This window comes from Photinus pyralis, unplaced genomic scaffold (assembly GCF_008802855.1).
Source record: "Photinus pyralis isolate 1611_PpyrPB1 unplaced genomic scaffold, Ppyr1.3 Ppyr1.4_LG1, whole genome shotgun sequence".
Lineage (NCBI taxonomy): Eukaryota > Metazoa > Arthropoda > Insecta > Coleoptera > Lampyridae > Photinus > Photinus pyralis.
The window spans coordinates 66,158,873-66,177,567 of record NW_022170249.1 but is presented as its reverse complement, the minus strand read 5'-3'; the positions used below and the strand labels follow the sequence as shown (position 1 = coordinate 66,177,567).

General features: G+C 32.8%; 3 protein-coding genes and 1 long non-coding RNA gene across 7 annotated transcripts; 2 read left to right on the top strand and 2 right to left on the bottom strand.

The window, feature by feature from the left end:
- Nucleotides 1–1,664: 1,664 nt before the first annotated feature.
- On the top strand, nt 1,665–3,867 carry LOC116159837. Its single transcript, XR_004143068.1, has 3 exons — nt 1,665–3,356; nt 3,412–3,496; nt 3,544–3,867. It is a non-coding gene; the product is annotated as an uncharacterized LOC116159837 (long non-coding RNA).
- On the bottom strand, nt 3,666–9,101 carry LOC116159833 (partitioning defective 6 homolog beta). The gene is made up of 4 exons (XM_031472919.1): nt 9,068–9,101; nt 8,851–8,996; nt 8,478–8,703; nt 3,666–4,902 (listed from the first exon to the last, which is right to left on the bottom strand). The coding sequence occupies exons 2-4, from the start codon at nt 8,917–8,919 to the stop codon at nt 4,256–4,258; spliced, it is 942 nt and encodes a 313-aa protein (XP_031328779.1). The 5' UTR covers nt 8,920–8,996; nt 9,068–9,101; the 3' UTR covers nt 3,666–4,255.
- Nucleotides 9,102–9,361: 260 nt separating this feature from the next.
- Nucleotides 9,362–11,875, top strand: LOC116159836 (coiled-coil-helix-coiled-coil-helix domain-containing protein 7). The gene is made up of 2 exons (XM_031472921.1): nt 9,362–9,555; nt 11,718–11,875. Exons 1-2 carry the CDS (start codon nt 9,418–9,420, stop codon nt 11,823–11,825), a joined length of 246 nt encoding a protein of 81 aa, XP_031328781.1. The 5' UTR covers nt 9,362–9,417; the 3' UTR covers nt 11,826–11,875.
- On the bottom strand, nt 11,804–14,799 carry LOC116159832 (ethanolaminephosphotransferase 1-like). Of its 4 annotated transcripts, XM_031472916.1 has the most exons (8): nt 14,695–14,782; nt 14,588–14,646; nt 14,105–14,173; nt 13,866–14,058; nt 13,522–13,817; nt 13,031–13,339; nt 12,800–12,982; nt 11,804–12,753 (listed from the first exon to the last, which is right to left on the bottom strand). In XM_031472916.1, exons 2-8 carry the CDS (start codon nt 14,639–14,641, stop codon nt 12,691–12,693), a joined length of 1,167 nt encoding a protein of 388 aa, XP_031328776.1. In that variant the 5' UTR covers nt 14,642–14,646; nt 14,695–14,782; the 3' UTR covers nt 11,804–12,690. The 4 variants fall into 4 exon arrangements, with proteins under 4 accessions (XP_031328776.1, XP_031328777.1, XP_031328775.1 ...); XM_031472917.1 differs by lacking the exon at nt 14,588–14,646 and having other exon boundaries at nt 14,695–14,799; XM_031472915.1 differs by having other exon boundaries at nt 14,588–14,776.
- Between the last annotated feature and the right edge of the window lie 3,896 nt (nt 14,800–18,695).

Genomic DNA, 18,695 nt, shown 5'->3' with positions numbered 1-18,695 from the left:
TTTACCAAATCAAACCATATTTATTATATAACAAAAATAGGGGTTTGCATTTTAAGATGTACGAAGCTAAAACTAGAAAATCCAAAAAAAATTGTAATAGTATGCATGGTAACGGATATGCGTCAATTTTGAATGTCGTAATGTGGTAATTTTGGTTATTCATTTACGAAGTAAATAAATTGATTTAATAGTTACGGGCAGTGTAATAAGATTCGTGATATAAAAGTGTATGATTTAGACTAAAATGTTTGATGGTAACGAGTGTTTTTAACGCCATAATTTCTTTGTGTTGAGACTTGACATATGTCAATAATTTTAATAATTTATTTTCTGCTTAAATTTCAATTTGGAGTGAAGTGAAATATATTTTTGGACTGCTGGAGACATATACTTTGAGATTGTGTTGTGAAATTTAAACCTTGAGTGGTTTGGAACGCCACCAGGTGTTTGAAGGAAAGAAAAGAAATTTGCGTGCTAATTAAGATAAGAATTTAAATTTACGTAAAAAAATATGAATCCTAAAGACAAAACCAAAGACTTGGACTATGTGAACGGTGCAAGTGACAGTGACAATGACAATTGTGTTGAGGACATGGAAGTACAAATATCATCATGTAGTGAGGTTGAAATTTTAAATGATAAATTAAATAGAAAAAGGAAAGTTAATAGAGATAGTGGTGATGAAAATAAAGAAACGAAAAAAGAAAGAAAGGAAAGAAAGCGTAGGGAGTTATGGAAGAATTAAATAAGCATATCATGGATTTAACTTTTAATACTAATACAAAAATTAATAAAACAGAGTCTAAAAATTTGATAGAAAAAATGAACGAACTTAAAACATTAGTTAACACAGTCTTACAGAAATTATCTTATTTAGAGGGAGTAGTTCAAACACATGATAACAATAATAAAGTTTATGAGGATGTAATGTTTAAACAAATTGAAGAAATTAAAAGTATGTATTGTAATAGATAAAGAGCAAGTTAAAAGCACATATGCAGATATAGCATGATCATAATGTGAGAAATGAAGAGTGCCCAATTTATAAGGTTATGGTGTATCAATCTATAAAAAGAACAAATTATGGAAAATGGAAAAAATAATAATCAAAATTTTAAGAAACCAATTACATTTTTACAAATAAATTCACAACATTCGAAAACAGTAGCAGGAGAACTATTCAAAATTTCAAATGATAAAAAATTAGACATATTATTAATACAGGAACCTTATAATTTTAAACATAAAATAATTGCTTTTCCAAATTCTAAAATAATAACTGGAGGTAAAATTGACGAGGAAAAAATGTCAGCTATAATTGTATTAAATAATGATTTGGAAATAATCAAATTGGAACAGTTTTGTACTACACATACTGTTGTCATAAAAATGACAAATGGTTTAGGCTGGATAACGATTATAAATTCTTATGTGCAATTTTCTGAAGAAATTGAAAAATATATTGAGGAAATTGAAAATATATTAAAAATTTTAGGAAATGGTAGGGTTATAATAAGTATGGATTCAAATTCAAAATCTACAATGTGGTTTAATAATATTACGGACGGAAAAGGAAAAAAAATGGAACAATTTATTGCAGAAAATAATTTAGTAATTTCAAATAAACCAATAATAATCCATATAAATATAAATATAAATGGATTGACAAATATTGATTTAACTTTAATTACAAATAATTTGATTGATAACATTTTTAATTGGAAAGTTCATGAAAATTTAACAGTAAGTGATCATAATGTAATTACATTTAATATAAATTTTGGAAAACAAGATAAAATTATAATAGAAAATAACAAAAATAGATATTCGACGAAAAAAAATAACAAAAGAAATTAGTAAAGGTTGTCCACAAGGATCAGTATTAGGACCTACTTTTTGGAATATTATTTTTAACAATAGTTTTCAAGAGAATGTTAAGGAAATCGCATATGCAGACGATAAAATTTTTATAATTGAAGAAAACTCGAGAAAAAAATTAGAAGATACTGGAAATGAAATAATGAAAAATTTGAAAATTGGTGCACCGAAAATAAATTAACGATATCTCATGAAAAAACCGAAATGATACTGTTTAAAGGAAATTTCGATATTAAGAGACCTCCTACAATAAAAATTTATAATAAACAAATAAAAATGGTTAATAATATAAAATATTTAGGAATAACAATTCAAGAAAAATTAAAACTTAACATGCACATAGACAAAATTTCTAGTAAAATAAAACAACTCCTTCAAAAATATATTTGGACATGCAAAGATAATTGGGGATTAAATAAAAAAACTTTAATTACAATTTATAAGGGTGCATTAAAACCTGCATTTTTGTATGGATCTGTAATATGGGGAAAAAGGATTAAAAAAATACAAGGAAAAAAAATTATAAGTATTTAATCCTATATTTTAAGAAGAATTTTCAATATGTACGATAGGACAGCAACAAATTCGGTAACAGTAATATCAGGAATTATGTCCATTACATTAAAAATAGATCAAAAAATTCAAAATTATATAATCTAAGGAAAGATAAAAATATTATTTTGGGAGAAAATATTATAAATTATAATACATATATAATAAATAAAACGAAAATTGATTTTGGACATCCAGCGAAAGCCCATAAAAATTTAGAAAATGAAGAAGGAAAATTAGCAAGATTTGAAATTAAAAAACAAATTGAAAATTATTATATAAATAAATGGCAAGAGGAATGGAATCAATCTGACAAGGGAAGGAAAACATTTCAATATATTCCAAATATCAAAAATAGATTAAAATGGAAATTTTGGAGTATTAGAGGAATTATACAAATTATTACAAATAGAGGACTTTTCAATTCATATTCGTGTAAAATTAGAAAAAGTGAAACAAATATGTGCGAGTGTGAAAATGGGATAAAAAGTGCAGAACATTTGATATATGAGTGTGAAGAATTTAATATTGAAAGAGAAGACTTTAAAAATTTACTAGAATCAAAAGGAATTATCATTTGGCCTGTTAACAAAATTCAATGTTTACAAGATAAAAACATTAGAAGTATTTGCCGTTTAATAAAAATTCAGGCGGCACAAGAAAATGATTTGTCGATAATTTGCGCGCTTTAAGTGCGACATGCATCATTGTGTTCATTTATAGAAGTCATGTACAGATTATGGTAAAAACCAGCAAAAGTGAATAGAAAAGTGAAAATGCTTTCACTTACTAAAACCAAAATGATACCTTTTTACCACAATGAAAGGAGCGTTACGCTCTAGTGGTCCATAGGTAATATATAAAATCTAAACTGAACTTCAAGCAAGTTATATCTCCAGACTACATCTGCAATCATGTTGTTAAGAGTGAGTACTTAATCGTCAAATTTAGAATTCCAATTGATTTTGTCAATATTTTCAGTTCCTTTATTACCTTATCTTCGTTGTGGCTATTACAACTGCACTGCCGGCTTATGAGGATTCAGAATCGGCAGCAACCGGTGACCGTAAGTATTCAATTTCAATGCCTAGTTTAAGAGAAATATTATTTTAGATCATGGACGTGTTCAAATAAAAGTGTATAGAGGACCTTCGGAACACCACGATCATTTCGCACCATGGGGATATTGGGTGAAGCAACCTGCCGACGATGAACATCATTAAAACAAAACCAACTTAACTGGAAATATATATTTCTAATCATTTTAATAAGTACACGTGATGCGACTAACCATATTTGTATAGTATGTAAAAATGGAATGTAAATATAACAGTCGATCATCATTAAGAAATGCCTCACTTGCATAAGTACTAAAAAGGCCACAAACGGACGGATAATTTGTTATTTGAAGTCTTTCACAATCATACCAACAAAAAAGAGACACACTATTAGGTAAAACATAATAAAATATAGCCATTCTACCTCCATGCAGCTAGAATTGATATATGTACAGACTTAATATTTATCGAGATTTCAACGCATAAAAAATGGTAGGTATATAAATTGACACCTTGGTACGTTCAAAATTAATAATACAATACTGCAATTATCTATCCCGCAACTAACAAAACAACATATAAATAAACACTTTTGATCGAGTATGGAAGAGAAAATACGAAGTACTTAAATACATTAGGTATATATCTTTGAGCCAAATAAAAAGTACTCACTTTCAGTGTTTCTCAAATCGATTCGCCTATAACAATAACATATCTAGTAAGTACTGTTGGCTTGCGAAGAATAAAGTAGTCAAATTAGGGAAGGTTTACAAATGAAGCACACCATCGTCTCTCGTAATTGTTTCCTCTAATGTAACACCGGTCAAATCCACAATTTCATCTTGGTCATATTTGTCTTCAGAATCGGAAGGTGCAGTTCCGGCAGACTGTTGAGATCCACTGGATAATTGCGAATTTCTACTAAAACTGCCTCTTCGCACTGGTGCCACCGTCCGTTGATTTGCAGGCTTGACAGTAATTATGAGATTTGATGAGTTCGCCACCATCATATCGGTCACCTGATCGAGCGTCTTCCCAGAAACTTCGATACCGTTCACCTCCAATACTTCATCGTTAACCGCCAGCAGACCGGTCGATTCCGCCAACCCGCCCGGTACAAGTCGCGAGATAAATATACCCGGAATTTTCTCCAAACCGTTCTGTGTAACGCGCACGCTCGTACCATCCCTTATGTAGAAACCGAGCGGTTTATCCGAACCGTGCTTAAGGAGGCGTACTCTACGACACGTCTCCGGTACTATGTCGACGTCTATAATTGCCGAGACCTGTCGAAAATCGTGCGGATTGGAAATTGCTAAATTTTTATTCCTACCCGGCGTACCCCCAAGAATGCTCGATATGAGATTACGAGGTTTAATTGTCCCATAACCGTTTGGTCCATCGAAAATGTCTCCTGAAAATGAAAAATTGTTTAGTGATAAACTTATAATCTCATTTAAAAAAAAACAACAAAAAATGTGTAAATTCCCTTTTCACACTCCTGAGGGTTGGTAGAGCGATTTTTCTGCATATAACATGTTGTAGGCGACATTCTAAGGCTTTAAAGTTCCGATTGAGTAGGTGACTTATTCGAAATTCTATAATTGCCATGCAAATGCCATTTGAAGTTTGTGTATTAACTAAAATCACTGTTTTTCGAAAGAATATGAATTTGATTGAAAAATATAATACTATATATAATAATGGTTTGTGGCAGAAGCAGAAGAAAAGTTGGTACCTACAAAATCCAGTAAAGCCCATTGCGAAGAATATAAAAAGTAGTTGGCGGTGGATGACTAAGATGGATCTTAGGAACCAAGTCTTAAATGTATCAATAATGCTGGCATATATGAAGGAAATGTCAAATGTATTTACAGCTTCTATCCATTTGGGCATTCATTCAAAACTTGCAAACAATGCGGCGATTAAAATATGGAACAGATTTGGCGTACCCTACACGCATTTGTGGGGATAGGTACAAGCAAAAGAATGCTTTTGTATTTACAGAAAGCGACTTAAAGAGATTGTTTAGTTCGGCCATTCATCATATTTTCAAGAACATTACTTGGCAACCTTTAAGGCAGTAGGTAGTGATTTAAAGGCCCGATTTGGCATGTATTTGAGTGTTCAAAATGGAGATTGTGGTATAATAAAAACTTGTTCCTTTATTAAATCGTTTTGAGCCCTTAGCAGCTGAATCAAAAATATTTCTAAAGTGATCATTAAATCATTTGTTGAGTTGAATGTGTCATAACCAAAATTAACGTCAAGTTCCACACAATTTAATGATAGAAAATTAACAAACAATTTAAAAGACAAAAAATGTACGGGTCTAACAGGTAGGTGTCACAAAAAAATCAGAAGTTATTATATAAGCAGAAACTGGTATAATTACAACCTGTTATAGAAAAGTTGATAATTATAATATAATTATTAAGGATGTAGAATGAATTGCATCAGTGTCCCTCTCTAACAGATCTAACGGGGAAATTACAGATAAAGTTTTGTACATCAAACATCTATTTAGTGTGTAAATCCATGGATCCACCAGACATCTTTGAACTTTCTCGGAATTTCACAGCATATCCTTGGATTTCTGAGACATCTAGGGGATATCTGATAGTTTTTTGGAAAACAATTAGGATTTCCTCAAGATATCTGGTCGGTGGTTCATAACCAACGCCTCGCGCTTATACCTCGGCATAGGTAATGAACCACTTCCCAGCTCGGTATGTAATCTACTATTAATCAAGAATTATTTTACTATCCTAAACTAAATTAACCAAAGAGGATTGGTTAGTTTACATACTAACCAACGAATTGGTTATTATGCATTACTGACTAGGAATATTGACAGGGTTGCCAGATGTCAGGCATTCAGCCGGAGTCTCAGGTTTTACATCGTGCTCTCCGGCCCCCGGCAGGCGCGAATATAACTCCGGCAGAACAATAAATTTCAATTTAATACTTTTCAAATAGGTCAAACGATTCCTTTTGAAGCACCTAATAACACCTTAATTTTTAAATATGACAAAATCACAAATAGGATTTCTATGATTTTGTATTAAAAAACAAAAAAAAAACTACTAACACTTGCAAGAAAATCAGAAAAATATGTTTAACTTTCTTGTTTTGACTATTTATGTGTAAACAGCGATGTTGATGTTTATGTTTCAATTATTAAATTAAGTGCACTGTATTTACCCTTATATTACTTATATTGCAAGAATGTATAGTTTGTTTTATTTGTTTACTTATGACAATTTGAAATAAAAAAAATTCTTAAATTTGGAGTTGTAAAAGGTGTTACTGGTGGGATTAAAAACCATGGGGGGGGGGGGGGGGGTCCATGCAACAGACGCCTGCAATCTTATTGAGTTCACACTTTATCCAACTATACTGTGGATAGTTTTTGAACAAGTCAAATAGTCTGGTTAATTTCCACAATTTTCTTGTGATTTGTACTTTAGCGATAAATCTTGTATACTTTATAGACTAATTGGATGGTATACAAACTAACCAATATTCGTAGCGACTTTAGTGAAACGATAATTTCCCATTTTTTGGATAGTTTACATACTATTATTGTATATAAGTAAGGTGTATATACAATGATGATCCAGCTAGTATATAAACTAGCCAAGTAAACACTTTATCCATAACATATACACTGGATTACTGTGATTTCTCCCTCAGTCAGGTCGAATTTGATCTGCAATCTCGAGCAGCAGACAACAGCAAGGCTGAGCTGAAAAACAAGCTGCAGCCTCCCAGAACCATACTTTAATACAACCTCAGCGCAATTGGCGGATGTATTAAAAAATGGTCTGAGACTTGCTTTGAAAAGAACAAGTGGATTTACAACTTAGGGTAATTGTTTGAAGGCTATGTTGTCAACACTCTTCTCTCAGTGCTTGTTCACAATGGACATAAGCGTTACAAAAACATAACAGATACATAAAACATAATATTGACATAAGACATAATTTTACGCTGTTCACAGTGACCGTAAGATTATAATTATCTGCGTAGGCGCAAATCCAAAATTTAAACTCGGCAAAACGTCAAGAACATAGCAATATTATTTGTGGTGTATATGTGTGTGTCACTTGGATGGAAATTTCAACAGTTTTATTGCTTTTACTGTTAAGAAGACAGAGAGACAAAGTTGTTACAAAACAAAAACGGCGTTGGTGGGTCAGACCTATAAATCGAGACCGAGAGAAAAGGGGAGAATTTAAGAATTTAAGCGTGTCTAGAAATGAAGCTGCATGATGAAGAATGGTTTTTTTCATACACCAGGATTATTCGATCACCTTAATAGGTCTTTTGTCCCCTTTATTAAACAATTAGGGTTTTAATCGCACCAAACTAATCAGTAATTCGACGTCTATATGTTTTCCATGCCGTGTTGAATATAATCAAAGAACAACACACGAAGGACCAAACAACACCAAACTATGAAATAATGCGCCAAAAACTATGTACCAATTTAAAAATAACCAGATTATGTTGGCAGAAGAGATGTCATCGACGTTAGACGTAGTAACTGAATGTCAAACCAACAGCGCAGTGCTGCATCTTTGTACCCAACAGAAATACACCTAATTCCACTAGATTTTTCATAAAACCTACGTAAAGTTGAAACCGACCCAACTTTATGTATTTTTTATGTACCCTTTCGGTAGGACATAAAACATACGCAAACATTTACAAAAAAATAAAAATTATGTAATCATTGTGAACACCTACGTTGGTTTGCTACTATTCAACATTATGAATTATGCATCTGTTATGTTTTTGTTACGCTTATGTCCATTGTGAACAAGCACTCATAACTAAAGAGTCAACGAAGCACACTTACAATAACTAACCTTCACCTAATAAAATTTCCTACACCGAAAATTATCTTGACAGCACTGCTCAAAAACATTACATTAGCTTAGGTACATAATAAATCAAAGACAAATAATTATTTCGTAATCTTACCTTTCCTTTGAATAATAACCCTCAGCAACGGTTTGGCAGTAATTAGCGCTCTTCGCAGGTTGTCGTCATTATTAATAGGTAATAAATCTTGATCGCTCGGATCAATGTACGACACCAGAAATGAAATATCTTTAATTTTAAACAGTCGTTCGAGTAGCCCCTTAAAATCTTCGAACTTCACCTGTTGATGTCTCTCAATTGAAAATCTTCGAAATTCTGCATCAAACTGATAAAGAAATTCATTAAAAATCTAATGATTCATGCTCTCTTTCCCAAAAGAAGGCATAACCATAAGTGACTAGCTAAGGTAAATGAACTCCTGCCTTATTTTCTGATAGGGTTGAAATTGAGTGTAACAAACACAAGTACTTACTTTGCTCTTTACTTCGATTATGTTACTGTCTATCACAGCACCTCTTATTACAATTTTATTTTTAGACATTTTCCCCTTACATTAAAAAATAATGATAAAAATCTTTTTGCACGTACACTTTCAACATTAATTATACTGTTTTCGTACTTCTTGAACAAAGAAAAATAAATTAAAAAACACCATAAAGGAAGAAATTCCAATTTATTTACGTTTGTACCTCATTCTTTCTACGATAGTCACCAACCGACACATATGAGTGTTGCTGTTGAAGTTGGTATGAGTAAATGAATGTCAGTGGTTCCAAACCAACTCAACTGAAAACTTCAATTAACGATTCAATATTGCGATAACTGGATGCGCAGCTAATTAAGTTGAGTAGGGATTTGGAATAGATTGACATTTTAAAAAAATCAGTCTCGAGGTTTTTGAAGTGCTAGCTGAAATTGTCACCTTTTAAGGACTGCTGAACAATCGGTAAAGTAGCTACCGCCTTCAAAGTGTGTAAGTGTGACTGTCTGTTATGTTCTAATAATTTTTTAATTATTTCGTTATTTTAATTACAGTATAATGAACTATGATCAAGAGAAACACAATCCATGCTTGAAGGAACAGCTTATAACATACAAATGTTTAGACCAATTTCAATATAATAAGGAGAAATGCGAATTGGAAATGTACAATTATAAAGAATGTAAATCATTTTGGGTAGGTTTCCTTTGAATACAGTCTTTCGGCGTTTACCATCTCCTTTGAAGAACTTTTCAATACTTTTTCATCAGGTCTTTTGAAGAAATATGTACTGTTGCTGACAGAATTAATATCCCTCGGATACCTCATTCCATCAGGATAACTTGTTTTCATTCAGGTAAGGAAGGGATACAATTGAATCGATTATTTCTTAACGGCCTAAGTGATATTTGCTAATTTGGAGATAAACTGCAAAACATGTTTTTTGTTGAGAAATCTGGGCATTTCTTATATTATATTCTCCATTATATTATAGTAAACCATACTATAAATAAACAATATAAAATGTAAAAAATGTCCAGGTTTCTCAACAAAAAACATGTTTGGTTTATCACAAAACTAGCAAATATCACTTAGGCCCTTTAACTAATAATCAATTCAACTAGATTAATGTTATTTGTAAAAAACTTAATCTGACTTTTCGTATGGTGATGGTTTTAAAGTGCCACAGAATTACTTGAAGGGTGCTGCCACATTGCGCGAGACATTGCGTTAAATTATGGTACTATTCTATTCAAATATTCAATTTGTTTATAATGGTGCCTTTAGACTAGCGAGAAAGTTCGCGCGATTTGCTGTCGGACACTACTGTCGCAAGTGTAAATAGCTATTGCGAGTTCATTTGACAGAACTCGCGACACTTTTTTTGCCAGTCTAAACAGGCGAAAATCCAGCTCACCATGTGCTTCCTCAAGGTCTACCCATAGACATATGAGTATTCGATGACATACGAATAAAATTGTTTAGTTGTTGTGGTTGATTCTCCGAATCTCAGCTCATCAATAATTTATGGTAGGCCCCATACTTTTCTCTTCTTGAGATATATTCTCTCACACAACACTTCTTTTGTGTTTCACATTATTGCGTTAAAACTACTACAGCCGCGGCAACACAACGATGTCCTATTGGCGCCAAAACGACGCATTTGCGGAACTTAAAAGAGCTGCTAGTGAGAAATTGTATCCAAGATAAGAATAAACAGCATAGGGAAATTGGAAACCATAAGAAATACCTACACAGTTGGTTAAATTAGAAAAAAAGTTGCATATTCCCATTCTGGACCCCCGCTATTTAACATCAACACTTACATTTGTTTAAGGTTGATAAAATGTCAAACTAATTCATTGATGGTTTCGTTTAAATGACATACCTAATAAAGAATCATATTGTACCATGCATCGTTGTATTCGTAATAACAAATGCTACTCAATGCAGTATGTATGTACTTTTCTCTGGTTCATATAAAAATATGAAGTTGATCATGGTTGATTACTTGTGGCATATAGGTCAACTGTGCAAAGTTTGAACCAAATCGGTCCAAGCGTTTGACAGTCATCGTGTTCACGGACAGAAGGACACCATCGACTCCCCTATAAAGCTTTCATCTTTTTTCTCTGCTGCTTAATAATGTATGTATATGGTGTTCCATTAAAAAAAATGCAATATTGATGTGCTATACCTGTATTGACCAGCCCTGCATAACTAAAATTGTTATTGCCTAATAGACATTGAAGAACCCCAAAACTTTTTTGATATCTTGCATATTTTCCCGATAATCGACAGTTCCCAGGCTTATCAGCGATCCTGTATATGCCCTTTCAGAATGTCTTTCATTTTCCTAACTCCTAATTTTTGAATTTAAGTATTACCTAATCAAGTAATTTTTGCAACGACCTAAAAGAAAGCCTTTATAAAAATGACCCTGCTTAGATCCATCTTAAGTCAACAAAAAAAAGAGTTAGAGTTGTTTAAGGTCAAAAGTAATAATATAAACATCATAAACGTATCATAAAGGTACAGAGTCAACATCAATGTATAGAATTACTTGGAAATTGCACAATAATTTGTAATTACTTAGACTGAGCCAACACATATCCCAGAATAACAATGGTCGAGGTATTCAAGGGAGATTAATTCCCTCGGTGACTACACAGTGGAAAGGGAAAGAAAAAAAATTGAGTGTCTTGTTCCTTTTGCCAAAAATCATTTTACACTGTCAATATACTAATTAGTATCCAGTTCTGTTGTGCACCACAATTTTAATTGCAAAACAGAATCCCCTCCCGGCTCCTTGGGTATGCCAGTCAAACTTTTAGATTGACTAATATTTATTGTATTAGGGTAGGGTGAGAGCAGACAGGAGAAGAAAAGACATAAAACCATATCTACCAGAAGTAAAGGATCGCGAAAAAATTAAATTACAATATATGGGTTCAAAACCAACTTAATAAATATGTTTAATTGTAGTGGTATCAGAATTGAATGTACATAAAATATACAATAAATACTTTTTAAGTAGCCTTATTATAATTTGTACATTGAATTTTATTCTTAAATGCATTGTTGACTTAGTATTCCACAAACTCAAATTTGGATAAACTAACTAAAGATTACATTATGTAATTAATGTTGGTACATAGTACATACAACTTTATCTTAAGATACAATTTAAACAAATTAGTCGACCTGTGCTTAACAACAACTGGTGTAGGTACCCGGCACTTGCTAAACCTACAGCGGTAGCAGAGTTGGCGAAATTCTGTGATAAAATCATAATACATTATATGCCTAATGTAAATGTGATAACTTTCTACCTGTAAAGAGTGCCCGAATGCTTATGTGAAAGTGTATTCTCGCAATTGCGTTAAGCAAGATTTTAAAGGTGGGTTTATGCAAAAGGAACTTCAATCGTGTGGGGGTAAAAAGACATTATTTGTATAATTGAAATTCATGTCAATTATCAGATCTCTCAAAAGATTGTTAATACAAATGCAAGTCGGGTTAAAATGATTCGATGTCAGGAAAATGTTTGCATAAACGCACCTCTAATTTAGAGAGCGAGGTTAAAAATAGTCACATCATTGACACAAAACGTTTCCCTCAGTATCGGCAATAACATAACTTAATTTTAATTCGCACAAAACAAAACCTAATCTAATTATAACCTACCAACAACAATAACAACATTGTCCTAAAGAAGAATAATCAAATACAATAAAAGTAAATGCAACTAATCTTTTAAAGAACAAAAAAAAGAAAACAAATGCCCGAGGGACAACGCTTGATACCACATCATGCGTTGTCTGCAAGTAGTCAATCTGCATGCGGTTTCAAACTGAAACAGTTTATTCTGAAATGTCTGCACATTTGCCGCACCTATAAATTTCAATAAGAAAGATCAGTTGTCAAGTGAAAAACATACCACACAGCATCCGTAGTGTACATGTGCTAAAGCCACAAAAACGCATAAGCTATAAGCTAATCCAAATTCTAGCCGAGCGGATCTCGTTATCACACTTAAAAAAGTTACAAGAGCTGTAGGTATTAGCAACATATTGAAAGCTTCGCTTCTCGAACTACTCATTTGGGCTACTATTAAACGACACTAAAACAAAACAGTCAAGAACAATCGCCATGAAAAATCAACACTTACGCATATGTTTGAAAAAATAGTTCCGGTTATAAAAAAAATTGGCCTAGGATCCGTATCTAAAATTTGACCGGGAGAATTTAAAACCCATCCCATACAGATGAGAAAGAATATGACAACAGAAGAGAAAGGTCGTAGTGCTTCAAGCAATGATCTTCCATACCCTGTGCGATCTTTATACGAGAGGTACACGTTCCATAAAACTGTTGGAAGGTTTGACAACAATGCGGTTCCATAAATTATTATTTCCAAAAGTTTTCCAAGAGTAATACCTCCTGGAAGTACAAACTGCCACATTTGGTAACCCCAAATCTGAAATAATATCAATAAGAGACTGAGGGGTGATCATTTCATATTTAAATTAGTACATGCTTTTGTAATTACAACACAAGTAAGAAAATATTCCAACCTCCTGAATTACTCACTTTAAAATTAACTAGTACTGGAACTGTGACTACAAGGTTTGTTATGTAGGTAGAGCTCAATGTACTTACTCCAGTGATTATAAACATTATGACTGTGATACACATTGTGATGTCATATCCCCACGGCAAGAATAAAACGCCAGTATTATACTTTTCCCAATGGCATAAATGGAAATTGATCAGAATATTCCACAATAAGAAATACATATGGTAAGAATTGAGGCTGAATTTTTCACCACGACCAAAAACAGAAAAGACAGTAATCGGTATCAGCGATGCCGTGTAGGAATCGATACCATGATCAAACAGTTCACCTAACGGTGAGCTACTTCCAGTCCGTCTCGCCTGTTTGCCATCAATTCCATCTAAAAATTAAGTTACTCAAAAGACACACAAATCTGTTTCGTACCTACCCAATGTATACGCTACAAACATAAAAATTGCGGCAACAATAAATGTCCATTTGGGTAAAGGTGAAACGTCAGGATAATCATCATCAGACGCTAATATATAATAATCCATGATGGTGAACAAGAGAAATATCCCGACCGCAAATAGGAAACCAATAAACGTCAATAAGTTGGGAGCAACCCACTTGGGGCAATACTAAAACAATAGTGGGTAGATTTTAAAATGACGGATGTATACAAACCTCCACCACGCAATTCCAATACGGGTGCATGACATATTTGCTCAACGGGCTCGTATCCTTGCAGCTGTACTGTAAACATAAATCTTTACTAAAAAACTGGATTAACGACATTGTAAAAATAATGTAATACGGCAATTAAAACGATGTAATTGGTTTTAAATGAGCACTTAAAATTTAATAAACTTCCTAACCGTTTAGTTGAAACAAATGGCAAACTTTTCTTATCAGGATACCTGGTGAAGTCTTAAAATAGTTGAATAAATTGACAATTGATGATCATTTGTTTCACATGGCCATCTATCCACCACCAAAAAGTTGACAAGGTAATATGATCAATGTTTACAATTCAAAACGTGGGAAAAACCTTATGAATCATAATTAATTTGAATTTACAGCTTGGCACAAATGCATTAAAACAAAAATTACTCAGCATTTGGTAGGAGGGGTGTTAGGGACAAAATCAAAGAGAAGGGTTGTTCTAACCTTATAATTTTCGAAACCGACTAATTGTTCCGTAGTTAAATAGTGTTTATCCATGGTAACTATAAATTAAAGTAAAACACTTCTACACCTAAATTGTTCACAATTACCTAACTAATTTTTCTAAATATTTGAGTTGTAAATTTAAAATCTCAACTACATAGTTAGAACTGGGACTTTGCACTCGCCATTAACGCTATCGACTGAAATGCGCTTGCGCAGTGAGTATATTGGCTACTACCAGACGTGAAGGCGCCATCTACCATATAATTACTGCGAATTCTGTACACTATGAATTTATACTTTTTTGGTGTTTAGGAATGCTTTTGGTAGATGGCGTACTCGTATTTTCGTAGACATATTATCTCTATGTTCCATCTTATCCAGGGCCGTCCTGGCGTACACGATAGGGTGTGGACGTCTGGACAAGATATATACCATATGCGTTAGGTCAAATTTATTATAACGCTTTTTGATCTTAAATAACTTGTATAATTTGTTCGGATTTTGATGAAAAATTTGAAACTTAAAGCATGAGGAAAATGAAAGACATACCTACTGAAAGGGCGTATATATTATTTTTATTTTTTAATTCAAAAGAATACATTTTTTTTAATTTAAGAAAATCTAAATTTAATCAATTAAATTTATTATGAATCAAAGGGATTAAACTCAAAGCTAATTGAGGGCTCCGATAAAATTCTGAAACGTATTCTTGCAAATAGTTTGAGACTGTGCGCTATTTTGTTGGAAGATGAATAAGCGACCTGTCACAGCAATTTCCTTTTTAGATAGGTTACAGTTAAGATATAAACGTATATCATACGTCTGTTGAAGAGTCCAATCTATGTTTATGTAATTTTTCAAATTTTGACAACACAACAAACATAAGTTTATTTATTTATTATTAATAAACGTGCGCCATAAACTTTAAAATGACATTGGAGAAAATAGGGTCATCGACAGACGTTTTTCGTTGTCTATTCGCTTGATGGTTTTTCTCCGATATAGTACCTACACGAAAGAAAGTTGAAATAAAAATATTAATAACTAAAAGCTATACCTATGGAGAAACTAATTTTGATATTTTCGGTTTCCGGAAGTTATTTCTGGAGTCAACTTTGTAATTTTAAGGGCGATCAAGTGGGGTATCGTTAGAAAGGTATTTTTAAAAGAAACAACTTTTGGCTTCAGGCCTTCAGACACCAACCCCAAATTATTAATGCGAAAATTTAACCCCAATCCGTATTAAAATGATGTCATTTATAATACCTAAACTGCTTTCAAAGCCAATTATACCCTTCTAGGGGCAATATTTCCATTTGCCAATTAATGTGTGTAATTCACGTTGTAAATTCATTTTTATGAATAAGAGCTCATGCTTATTTTACTATGAATAAACTATACCATTCCAAAAATCAGACTTAGGTACCTACTTACATCATTTAGTCCTGAGCTCCTGAGCCATTATTGAAAACGTTGAAAATGTTGATTTTGTAAGCTCACAGCGCCAGAATCTTGCAAATCGTTACTTGATGAATTTCTTGTAAGTTTAAAAACATTCCATTTATTTGAATTGGCCTTCTCTGTTACTTATTAATGCAGTATCCAAAAATACGGAATTATTATTATTTTTCAAAGTTGAACACGAAAATACATAAACTCTTCGAAACAGGTTAGGCATTAAAAATCGACATTTAAAAGGTAATTTAAATTTACAAAATCGACTCATAAAGTTATAAGAAGTGGTGGATGAGAATACCCCACACTTTCCTACACGGTGGAGGTTCAGATATGTAACCTTTACCCTCGCCTTTACCTATAGGCCACCGAGGGCATGGTTTCTTGGGATAGGATGGAACCCAAAGGGATTACACCTCCAGAATACAGAAATTCCCGTACGAGTTACTTTTTTTCTACGTTTGGATTTACAGTATTTGTTCCTTTTTGATCATCAAAAACCTAAACTAAATGCTGCAAATTTTCTCCCCACCCTTCTTTATAAGAATTATTGTCCCGGTATTGCATATATGATTATACAATAAAATGCTTCTATAATAAGAAATTCTCAAAATTATATGTCTCTTTAGTGTTGGTCTATATTGGCCATTTTGTATCCGTGTCGAGATTGGGTAATTGAAATGCTGGAAAATTAGGTATAGTTGTCACGGGTATCATTTTTTATAAGCGTTCAAAGATGTTAAAAATGGGGAACGAATGTTCTACCAAATTATGACGATAACAATATGTAAACTCATAAAATGCAATTGATGGCCACAGGTTTAAATTTGTACAAAATAAAGGAAACTAGTTTCGAGTTAATGGCATTAAATTTTAATTCGGAGCGTCTTTTGCGCACGTGTTTTGAAGCGTATCTGCCCTACATGTGTTGATGTAGATAACGTATACTGTTTGAATTGGCATCAGTTGTGATTTGTGTTTTGTGAAGTGCAAAGGGACCAACAAAGACTGCAATCAAGAAAGTAAAAAGGTATGGAAACTTGCTAGTCCATCAAATTAAAGTCTTTTCAATCATGTACCTACTACTGCAATGAATAGATGTAGATAAGTCACTAATCCCAATGATTCTGTGCAGAAATGGAAGTGTACACTGTACAGCTTCTGGATTTGTGAGTTTCTTTGCCATTCCAAACAATTTCTTCACTTTTACTGACTGCATAGAATAAATCATCTTGCTGAGAAATGCAACTTTTATAAATGATTTGCCCCCAGTTTTTATAAAAATGGTGCAACGAAGTAGTCATATCGTTTCGTCGTGCATCCAAACTTGTTTGAATACGTCATTATCGATTTGTTTAAAAATCTCGAATGTATCCAACAAATACTTTCGCTAGCATAATTACCTACATCAAAATAAATTTTGGAAATGGGTTCTTTTGGTTTCAATATTTTTGTGTTCAACAATCTAACAATCTTGAATTTAACCCCAATCCACGTATTTTCCGTTGTTTTCATTACGAATTGTAAATTAACCATATCTATTCCGTATTTTGTAAACTGCGTGGATTGCTGAATCAAAATGATGTGTTTCTTTAGTTTTGACTTACTCGTGTAGTGGTCATTTCGTATGAGTGCCCGAATGATCAGTTTGGAAAGTAGACTTTGCCTTGCAAATCCAATATTATCGACATTGGGTAATTGAGATGCTGAAGAGTTTGGAAAATTCATTGTTCAAAAATGAGGAACGAATGTTCCACTAAATTATAACGATAACATTATGTGAGTCATAGAATAAAATTGACGGTCTCGGGTTAAATTTGTACAAAATAAAGGAAACTAGTTTCGAGTTATGACATTAAATTTTAATTCTGAGCGTCTTTTGCGCACGTGTTTTGAAGTGTACCTGCCTCACATGTGGTGATGTAGATAACGTACCGCTTGAATTAGCAGTTGTGTTTATGATTTGTGTAGTGCAAGAGGGTCCGTCCAAAACCACAATTAAGAAAGTGGAAAAGGTATGGAAATTTTGAAAATTTGTTCATCACATTTTCGTTTTGATCGCTATAGACTTTTTTTATACTAATGCGCAAATGAAAACTACACTTTTGCCGCTAATTTAAATGATTTCTTTCTGCAATTGCAAGTGGATTTTTTAAATTCATTCCATTGATAGGGTACTTCAATCAATTCGTAATGATTGGCACAGGCTGAGAAATTATTTTGAGGCCGTTTTTGTAATTAATTACTTCGTCATGAAACCAAATTTGTTTGAATACGCCAGAGCCAGTTTCGGCCCCTGTATTATTACCCTAAAGCTAAACGAAGGATTGGAAAAGGATTCTTTCCACAAGTGAGCTCGAGGAAATTAAATTTTTCAGCCTCAAAAAGTGATTTAATCTACATCAAGGTCGCGACTTTTATTCTGACCTGTAGTAGAGAAGACAAGACAAGATACAAAATATTGTAAATGCGCACAATGAAAACAGGTGTTCGTGTTTTGATAAGATTATTCCAAATCCACGCGGTAGAAAGGTTGGTAATCAACTTAAACTCGATGAGAGCCAATCTTGTTAGACTGAAATATTTTCATTTCTTTGTGTGCATAAGTTTTATGTTATTTGGCCATATGTAAACCAGTTGCGTTAACTAA

Coding starts and splice junctions, on each gene's coding strand:
- LOC116159833 (XM_031472919.1), bottom strand. CDS start 8,919: ATGTCTAAAAATAAAATTGTAATAAGAGGTGCTGTGATAGACAGTAAC. Junction 8,704..8,850: donor TAATCGAAGTAAAGAGCAAA/GTAAGTACTTGT, acceptor TTTCTTTATCAG/TTTGATGCAGAATTTCGAAG. Junction 4,903..8,477: donor GGTTATTATTCAAAGGAAAG/GTAAGATTACGA, acceptor TTTCATTTTCAG/GAGACATTTTCGATGGACCA.
- LOC116159836 (XM_031472921.1), top strand. CDS start 9,418: ATGAACTATGATCAAGAGAAACACAATCCATGCTTGAAGGAACAGCTT. Junction 9,556..11,717: donor AAGAATGTAAATCATTTTGG/GTAGGTTTCCTT, acceptor TTATTGTATTAG/GGTAGGGTGAGAGCAGACAG.
- LOC116159832 (XM_031472916.1), bottom strand. CDS start 14,641: ATGGATAAACACTATTTAACTACGGAACAATTAGTCGGTTTCGAAAAT. Junction 14,174..14,587: donor TCGGTTTCGAAAATTATAAG/GTTAGAACAACC, acceptor TTATGTTTACAG/TACAGCTGCAAGGATACGAG. Junction 13,818..13,865: donor GTTTGTAGCGTATACATTGG/GTAGGTACGAAA, acceptor CTTAATTTTTAG/ATGGAATTGATGGCAAACAG.